Source organism: Seriola aureovittata, chromosome 18 (genome assembly GCF_021018895.1).
Source record: "Seriola aureovittata isolate HTS-2021-v1 ecotype China chromosome 18, ASM2101889v1, whole genome shotgun sequence".
In the NCBI taxonomy this organism is placed as follows: Eukaryota; Metazoa; Chordata; class Actinopteri; order Carangiformes; family Carangidae; genus Seriola; species Seriola aureovittata.
The window spans coordinates 1,615,083-1,625,516 of NC_079381.1; the positions used below are offsets into that span (position 1 = coordinate 1,615,083).

A 10,434-nucleotide genomic window follows, 5' to 3' on the forward strand; every position below is an offset into this window, starting at 1 on the left:
GTTCTACCTGCATCATCCAGGTCTACGCTGCAGTCATCAAGTCTACTGTCTGTACATCAGACTTCAACAGTCAGTCAGGACCTGTCCTCAATTCAGCACTTGTTCACCTCCAGTCAGGAAACAGGCACAACCCCTCACACGTTGTTTTCAGGTTGTCTCTCCTTCCGTTCGCTAGGACTCTAGAACAAACAGATTAGATTTTGGTGGCTAAAGGTCAGAAGGTCACTTTTTAGCCATTACTCAAGACTTCATACAGAAATTATGACAAAATTTCACACAAATGGTTCATATTGTATATGACTCTGGGTAAACAGGGATGTAACCTGAAACTAGTGGAGGAGGTGATTCTAGTTCTGTGTTTAACTGGACCACGGTCTTTCCCTCTCTGCCTACAGTCACATGAGCCTGTAGTTTGCCTGGTGCAGTGAAATAAATGGAACAAATTGCCTTACATGAGAAAAGATGTGTGTATATAAACATAGAACAATGTTATTTATTATTATCATTATCATAATTAAGTAGGATAAATAGTTCTGCACTCTGTCACATTCACTCTCACTCTCACTGTGTTGATATTGTGGCATTAAATACAAACTGTGATGATGTGTGTTGGTTGCTTTAATATCTGGGTTTTCTTTTTACCTCCACTGCAAAACAGTGTGTCTTTTCCACTACTGATGTTGGGGTGGGGGTGGGGAGGTGGGGTGGGGGGGGCAGAAGCTGGTAAGGCAGAGCTTGTGTGATGTGGACTGGGCTGATACGCCCCTTCCTCCCAGCGGACCCGGGATGCACCCCAGCCGGCTGTGAGGCTGCAGAGCCTCCGCTCCAGCGCCAGCGCCAGCGCACACGGACACGCACGCATCTTCCCTCTTCCTGGCCGTGTGTCGTGTTTGTCGCAGATGCTGCCGACAGTGAAGCGTGCCAAACGTGCCGGTCCCCTCTGTGACTCCGGACATGGATCCGCCATCCGCGCACACGGACAGAGGTATTCACCAGCCCGCTGTTTTCTGACGGAGGTCCAGGGGGATGTGTGCCGGGTGTGTGTGGCCAGGTGTCGGCTGTGTGACTGCGACAGTTGAGTGAAGGTGGCGGTTGGACAGTATTGATAATTGGCTGTGCACTTGTTGAGTGATGTTGATGTTGATGTTGAAGCTTCGAGCACCCTCCACACCTCACCTGTCATGTCTCAGCTCTGTCGTGTGTGACTGTTGCACCTGAAACTATAAGTGATGAGGTTGCAGCGTCCTTGTCAGGTTGATAACTGCTGCCAACTTCACTTTACCTCCCCTCTGCGTTTTCTGTGCTGCACTGAATGAAGCTGCAGATGAATTACTGTCATGCGTTCAGAATAGCTCAGATACCTGGAGCAGCTCGTTCTACCTGTTTTTCTTTTTTTTCCTCCTCTGGGAGGAAGGCTGCAGGACATCCAGGGTCATGACCCACTTCACACAGAATGTAAATGTGCTATGAGACTGCAAGTCACACTTTCGGTTCCTGCTGCATTTCTCTGTGTAAAACACTCATTCAGTTCACATGAAACAGCAAATCTTTGATCTGTTCACTGAGAGAGTGAGCTGCAGGGTAAACTGTCACATTTAGTGGAGACTGGAGACAGTTGCAACACTTTTTGCATTTTACTCAGAGACTAAACTTTTATATATTAAACTTACACATACCTACTAATGACCCATACCATTTAAAGATGAGTACATATGACACATCACTCACTATATTTATTTAAATAGCAGAATTCAGATGTTGCACCTGACCCCAACCCTGGGGACAGTTGCATCACAGAGCAGGGACGGTTGCAACATGTTTGTTTGCATTATTTATTTATTCAATATTTTACATACATTTTTTGTTATAGCTTATAATATTAAACAAAACAGGCAAATATATCATAAGACCACGAGAAAATAAATAACTTGTTTTTATTCTCTTATGTGTTAAAATTAACACATATTGTTGCGTCTGTTTCTGTCAGCTTCATATTTTTCCTATTTGGAACTAAAATGTTAAAAACACTGTTGTGATTTGGCTGCTCAGCTTGAAGACAGTTACAATAACTTGTTGCAACCGTCTCCACCCTGTCAGCCATGACAGAACATCATGTGACACACTGACACATGCTAACCAAGTCACTGAGAAGTCAACAACACAATGATTCAAACTAAGTCACTTTTGATTCATTCAAACAAAAGCTCAGGGAAGTTTGACAGAAATACAGCTCATGAAAAATTAGTTACTACTACTAAAGTTAAATTACTTTCATTCCTCCAAAACAAGTTTTTTTCTTCAATAAATGCAGCAGCAAATTTCGTGGTAATTATCAGGCAATCATGTGAAATACCCTCAAACTAATATTGTACAGTCTCACACAGATTTTATTAGATCTGCACTTGCTGTTTCAGTCCAGTCCATGCATCGTGATGTATTTTTAGTTCAGTTGTGTCAGGTTTAGGAGTGTTAAGGACCCAAATGCAGATAAAACACTTTCAGACACTCGGGTCATTTTCTCTGCACCATTTCTCTGTCTTTTAGCGCGAGCACAATGCATGATGGTATATATTGCTTGGTTATTGACCATCGGTTGTACACTACTTTTCACGATGCATTGTGGGATACTATGAGTCCACTATATAGGGTGTAATAATTTTGGCTATACATTCAGACAGCACTACAAAATGGCAAACTCCCTATATAGTGGACTATGGACTATATCAGACACAGCCAGAGATTTAGATACACAAGGGAGGCAAAATAAAACAGGAAATGAAACAAATGTCCAAACATAAAGAGTCCAAAAGTGTTAGGGCAGACCATGACAAGTTCTTTTCATGAGATAAAAATATAGAACAACAAGCCTTATCCTTTATGACAGAGTTCAGTGTCATTGACTCAGGTTACTAAGGGCAACAGCTGCATGCATCATCGCCTTCTTTCAAACCTGTCTGGCAAAAGCAGCGATGCATTTGTAATTGCACTGTGATACAACAGAACGATGACAAGAAGTGCTTGAGTTAAACCCGACAGGAAGCCATTTAATTCCTCTGGAAACAGCGTCACCACATCATTCAAATCCAGATCGCATTACACAGTGTCCATGTTGAATACAATGACAATGATGTCCTTCACTTTACATATAAACTGTCATGTCAGCGATTGTACCGTGAAGCGGACCGTATTGTCTGCTCCACTTAAGCTCTGCTTGTATTTCACCTTGTGCGTTTTTCCTGTCCCTCTGGATGCAGAATGTGTTTTCCTATCTGTTTTCAGGATCCAAACTGAAACAGGAAAAGAGGCTTTTATCTGCTTCTGCACTCTTTTCCAAATTGCCCCGACTACAGCCACATCCAATTTTTGGCAACAAGAAAATGGTGGCAGCACCTGGGACAGCTCACAATGATGTATGAGTGCGAATTTCAAGCCGACTTCAGGGCGTTTGTGTCAGATCTAAGGAATTTGTCTTGGACAGGAAAATCACTGAACATCTTATAGTTCGGTCCTAAAATGGTGCAGTGTGTGTTGTGTGTTGCTGGCTCCTTTGCTAATGCTGGAATCAATGATGTTGAGTGAGATGTTCACAAAATACTTCACATTTGTCTGCTCATGTTAGTGAAGACATTAACCCTAACCCTTAACTCTAATATGTGCTCAAACTCCTGACTCTAGACGACTCTTGTGTGAATGCAGTCCTTGTACATGTTTTTTATTCCATCAACATTGCAATTAGAAACCATAATGTTATTACTGCGCTGCTCGAAGAACTGAAAAATGACATTTCATTTATCCACTCGTGCACTGGAACTACTTTGTATCAAATGCCCTGCACATCATTCACTTCCATTGTATCAGGGTGGAGGCAAATTCTCAAAACCTGGATAAATAAAACCAAAACTACCTGAGCAAACAAATCATGAGAGGTCAATGTGTAAATAAGTTTTTGGGGGTTGTCAGTAGGTACGTCAAAGGTCAAGGTCACGGTGATATCACAAATCGCAGATTTGGCCTTGTGAACGCGATATCTCAGTAATGCTTTGAAGGAGTTTCCTCCACATTAATAAAAACATTCACCTGGACTCAAGGACAAACTGATTGGATTTTGGTGGCTAAAGGTCAAAGGTCAAGGTCAAGGTCATGGTGACCTCACAAAACATGATATTGGCCTTGTGAACGCAATATCTCGTGAACTCTACAAGGGAATCCCTTCACATTTGGCACAAACATCCACTGGGACTCAAGGATCAACACAATCAAATGGTTCATATTTTATATGACTCTGAATAAACAGGGATGTAACCTGAAACTAGTCTAAGTGGTAATTGTAGTTTGTCATCTGAGTGAGCTGACTTTGAAACGTAAAGAACTTTGTGACTATGATTTGTTAACAGTTCTTGGTCCTGTGTCTATCCAGACAATGAGGTCCATCTAAAAGGGCTGGGCCGGGCCGGAGTGAAGAGGATGCCACAGCTCCCCCTGTGGGATCTGCAGTGCCACTGTCCTGCCCCCACCACACACTTCTCTTCCTGGATGATGGAGGGAGAGCCCTTCACCTCTGCATTTTCCTCTCTGATGTACTCCGCTGGGGGACACTTCGTTGCCCTGTCCTCCTCCTCCTCGTCTTCCTCCTCATCCTCTACGGATTCAGCTATCACTGCCATGTCGCTGGAGCAGAAGACAACTTTTGCCTTGGTTATCTTCCTCTTTGTTTTCCTCCTCATCCTCATCGTGCGATGCTTCCGTATCCTGCTGGACCCCTACCGGAGTATGCCAACCTCCACGTGGGCAGACGGCCTTGATGGTCTGGAGAAGGGCCAGTTCGACTATACTCTGGCCTAGGCTTCTACACCGGACATCCAAACACTTTAGTGGATATTTATGTCCACACACAAACCAGTCTGTGGTGACATTCTTGTTCATGCTGCCTTTTTGGTGTGTGCCAACAGAGCTTTTATCTCATGCTCAAGCTAACTGAACAATAACCAGTTCAGAATAAGCATATTATGGATGTATTTTACTCTCATCCTACTCTACATGGATCAAATGGACGTCACACTGGCCTGGCCGACTCTTGAGTCTTAAAAATGGACATCTTGATTAATTGGTGGTTGGTTTAGTTATTCTTATGTTCAGCTTGATGACAAAGTGAATTTCAGCTTTGCTTTTACAGATGCTAGGTAGAGCTAGCTAGTAATGTGGACAACGTATTTGGCCACATTACTAGCTAACTTGTGCAATCTCAGAATTTACCCTGAACTCCAGCTCTTTATGTTACTTCCTTTTCTTCTCCTTTCTATTTTTTGCTTGTCTCATTAAACCAAGGTATAAGTGTGAATTTTTTTTGCTCAATTTGAAACATTTCTAACTCTCATGGACTTTGCCTCGATTTGTGCCACCTAGAACAAATCAGCCTGTGTTCCTGTCCCCTTGCATCTTTGCACAGAATTTATATAAACTTTTGTCGCCTACAGAATTGCTTTGTATTCAGTCTGAATACACCTCTAGGTATCTGGGCTGGGTATTATTTGAACGTTTTTAATACTGATGCTAATGTGAGTTTTGCTACTGACTCCAAAATTATACTTTTTTTTACCTCACTGACCCATTTTCTTAGGAAACCTTTTTTTCCATTTGACAAAAGAAGCCAAAGTTCTCCAACACTCTCAAAATAGCTTTTCTTAAATGAAATACAGTCTAAAATTGGAATATTACTATTCAAATTGGAAACTATCTGATTATAGGAGTAAACAAGATTATAAACCATTTGTTTCCAGCTTTGGGTACGTGACAGTTTTTGATACTAGAGACAGTAATGAGTTTTGATACCCGGCCCGAGGGTTGATTGCACTTACAAGTTTTAGAGACAGGCACAAAGGTGATAATGGACTTCTTCACTTGAAATGTTGATGATTTGGTGGCTGGTTTGACCAAACTTAGCATCCTACAGTATGTACTGTATGTCTACTACGCTGTGTCTCCTGGAGGATATGAACTCACACAAACATTTTCTAACTGAAACTAGAAAACAAGGTGACAATTTCACAGTGACAGTCCCTGTGCAAATTTCTGTGCCACTCCTTCTGTCAAACTGTGAACTGTTTACAGTGTCAGCACTTCAGTGAGAAAATGACCAGAGGCAGACTGTTTGTCAGAGATGACCTTAGGAGCCTCACACATACAGGGTAGCTATTTTTCTTCACCACACCTCACTGTCTTGCGCTGTGATGTGCTAAGCTGCCAAATATTAGCTTATATACGAGCTTAAAGGCTGACTAAGCACTATGAATGTTCACTTTATTACACTGTTGATTTATCCTTGGCCCATTTTATGCATTTATTGTAGCAGAAGTTATTTTTATTTTTCAATGGAAAATCCAGTAATTCTGTCCACTTGACCCCCCAGAAATCTGTGAAACATTTATAATGTACCCTGGGACACTACACTCCCCTCTACCCCACCCAAACACATGTATGCTTACAATACATATAAATAAAGCAATCAACTGTCAGCAGTCTGGGTGGGGGACGAGCTGGACTGAAGTCACTGTTCAAGTCACGTTATGCTTGAACTAATTTGCAAGAAGTGTTGTCCAACCATGCTAGAAATCAAAAGTGTTTATCTGCTGGAGTGTACTGACAGCAAACTGTTTCCAATTTCAGCTGGAGAGGGGTCATGCTGGGTCATGGGAGTGATACGTGAGCCGTTACCAGCTGGCTTTAAGTTCAAAATTAGAGTTATGTTTGTAGCTGTGGTTCTAGGTGACAGCCAGATGCAATATCTTGACATTAAAGAAGCTATTTGTAAGTTTTGCCATTGCTACATAGCTAACATTACCATTAACAGCTGTTTACTTACCGTCAATAAGAAACATTGTGAGTACAACATCAAATTTAATTCCTTTACTCACCAAAAGCTGTCTCCAGAGGTGGAAACAAACACTAATGTTAACACTCGTCTCTATCACATCTTTTCTTCTACTGAAGTTAGCATGCTAACCAGCTAGCCCCGGCCCGTATCAGACCATGTTATTACTTTCTGATAGCGACTCACAGTAGCCTCCAGTCTGTCCTGAAGATGTAGCTGCTCAGAGGACGTATTATAACCTCTTCTCTTGTAAGTGCAACATTGGCTGAAGCTCTTGTCAAGCCACAATCACCACCACCCGCTCCCAGCAAGAAACCATGTTTGGCGACAGAGAAAACTTCCAAATAGACTCTTTAAAGGAGCTATTTGGAAGTTTTGTTATTGCTACATAGCTAAAGTTAGCATTAGCAGCTGCTTACTTACCAGTCTAGATGAAATGTTTTGAGTTCAGCATCAAACTTCATTCCTTTACTCACCAACAGCTGTCTCCAGAGGTGGAAAGAAACACCAATGTTAACTTTTGTCTCTATCATATCTTTTCTTCTACTGAACTTAGTATGCTAACCAGCTAGTCCTGGCCAGGATAGTGACTCACTGTAGCCCCTAATCTAGCCTCCATTTACAAATAGCGCCTTCATTTGTCAGTTTTGCTATTGCTACAAAGCTAACATTAGCATTAACAGCTGTTTACTCACCAGAAGAAACTTGAGTTCAGCATCAAACTTCATTCCTTTACTCACCAACAGCTGTTTCTAGAAAGCAACGCTATTAACTCTTGTTTGACTTATGTCTTTTCTTCTGCTCAAGTTAGCATGATAACCAGCTAGCCCCCGTCTTTTCACTCTCTGATAGCGACTCAGTGTAGCCTCCAATCTGCCTTGAAGACGTAGATGCTCAGAGGACGTATTATAACCTCTTGTATTATAAAAATAACAATGACTAAAGCTGTTGTCAAGCCACAATCACCACCACCTGCTCCTGACAAGAAACCCTGTTTGGCAGCAAAGAAAAACTTTAAAACATATGAAAATGGCTAAAAATGTCAGACAGTAGGAGAGACAGAGGAAGAATGGGGCTAATTAGTGTGTTGGTTCAAATACATTTGTAGAATTTGTCATTAAAATGGGGTGTAAAGTTGTTATGAAGACAGTTTTTTTACCTTTTTGTTTTTGGTATATTGACATGAAACACTAAAACTTGACAGCACTCTTGAAGATGCAAGTCTATAGTTTTACTTTGTTACTTCCTTAGAGAAACATTTTAACCAGGGTTTTACACCAACAGAGTATCAGATTCAGGTTGATTAGCCATGCAAAAGCAGTTTTACCATCATTTTGTTATAGTTTAAAGTTCTCCTATATGCAGATGAGCTCACATATAAATATCATTTTAAGCCTTGTGATGCATTTCAATTAATGCATATGCATAAACAAGCAGCGACATTGTTCTCATACATGCTCACATACTTTGTAGATATGCCCGCCAGGGGGCAGATCATGGCTGACACTGGGATATTGTCCTTTTTGCACAGCCTAAAACATAACGGTGGCACTCCAGAAAGTTACGTGACTGTTACTGTCGAGATTACAGCAGAAAACTGTGATCTGTGACAAACTATTTGTTTCACTGCGAAGCTTTTGCCATTTTTGAGTATAATAAAAAGATCATCACTGACCTGCTGCTGGTGTAGAAAATCACAGCTTTAATTAAAAAGGGGTAATGTGGAGTCATTTTAAGAAGGTGTCAATTGTGAGTCCCTCTACCAAAGAAATATCTGAGAGATTTTTGTTGCAGTTTTTTGCCGGTTCATACTGACTAAATACCATACAAACCAAGGCAACTTTTAAGACTTAAGATTTTTGTCCCATTTGCTTCCAGTTTGTAATGGCCAATTTACTATTTTTAGTTTTCTGGCGGTACCATCCTCTTTCCACATGTTGCCAATGCAGCTACAGCAGAGGACATGTCACTATGGCATTGACATTTAAGTCAGCTTTGGGCGCAATTCATTTATTTCAATTTACATTTAACACTAATGTTTAAAACTGTGCAACATGTGTGATTCATTCATTTATAGGTAAAATGTGACACTTGGACCTTCTGCTGGTTTGAGAACAGATTCATTTGGAATTTTCGAATTTTATTGACTTTTAAGTGCCATGTGAAAATATGCAACCAACAAATGTACATGGACCTTACTGATATATATATATATATATCATGCTCAATGCTCTGAGTCTGCAATGGTAAGTACTGCTTCCATTAAATCAGCATCCCACCAAAAACAATAGAGGTTTCTGAATGTTTGTAACAACCTGAGTTTTCCTACAGAGCTTATTAAGGTTTCATTTCAAGACATATTACAATAGTAATGAAAAACAATCAATTTTAATTACATTAGTCATACTTTAACAAGATTTTGAACAGTGTCATTTTCATGTTATTGCTGGTAAGGGTTTCAACCATGTGAGAATAATGCACTGCTTACAATCTAACAACACAAATGATAAGTGTTTCTTGAATTTTGATGGATAACTTTTGAAGAATATTTGAATTTGCTGTTTAAATTAATGCACAAATTTTTTAAGGTGGCACCGTCAGAGAAAACCAGGGTGCTCTGCATGCAATGAGAATCATATGATACTTTAATGCTGTGGTCCTGCGTTCATGCCAAATACTGCGGTGTTACTACTGTGACAATGATAATGCTTAATTTCACTTGCATCTTTTTTTTAATGGTTGGGTTTTCAGCCTGAGGCTCTATGGATGGCAATGTCAGTGGGTTTTTTTTTTTTTTTTAAATAAACTTTTATTGAAAAATAGCAAACAAACAGAGTCAGGTGATGACACAAAAATCTGAATTACAGTAACACAATGGACAACAATGTTACATTATAACATTAAATAAAGTACAAACATTTCATATCATATAAATTAATATATAATACATTTTACAAGCTTTCCTGTTATAGTGGACCATGTGGATGTACTGCTTGTAATCTACTTCAAATATGAAGAAACATGTACAGGATTTGAGAATTTACATTTATTAGTCAGTGTGTTTTTGCCAGCAATAAAATTAAGGATATATAATTCACTGGCTTTAACAAAATATTATTGAGTAAAAAATAATCAAAACAGATAGATAGCATTATTACGAATATCACGGTTATTGGACTTTACATGGGCTACCAAACACAATATGTATCAACATTAAACCCTCAACCGAGGATCCTATATATTCTATATGAATAGGAATGTTCCATATGCAATATGAAACCTTACATCAAAAGCTTCTACTACAACAAAAATCTATAATAATAATAATAAAATAATTTCATTATTGTTGTTATAAAATTGTTTTATATTATTATTATTATTAATAATAATAATAACTTGTGGACTATGGATTTGGACTGCCCTCAGCATTCCCAGACTGGACAGTTGGATTCAGCCGTTATGAGAAAAGTCAGGCGGCGCTTGTTTTTTACACCGTGGCGGACGGTTTCAACAAACGGGCTTATACGCTTATACGCAGAAACTGACTCCGCCTGTTCTCGGGAGAA

The 10,434-nt window shown here is 40.0% G+C and overlaps 1 protein-coding gene across 1 annotated transcript; it reads left to right on the forward strand.

Moving 5' to 3' along the window:
* The first annotated feature begins 724 nt into the window (after nt 1-724).
* On the forward strand, nt 725-10,045 carry LOC130186076 (uncharacterized). The gene is made up of 2 exons (XM_056402803.1): nt 725-985; nt 4,418-10,045. The coding sequence occupies exons 1-2, from the start codon at nt 955-957 to the stop codon at nt 4,840-4,842; spliced, it is 456 nt and encodes a 151-aa protein (XP_056258778.1). The 5' UTR covers nt 725-954; the 3' UTR covers nt 4,843-10,045.
* The last annotated feature ends 389 nt before the right edge of the window (nt 10,046-10,434 follow it).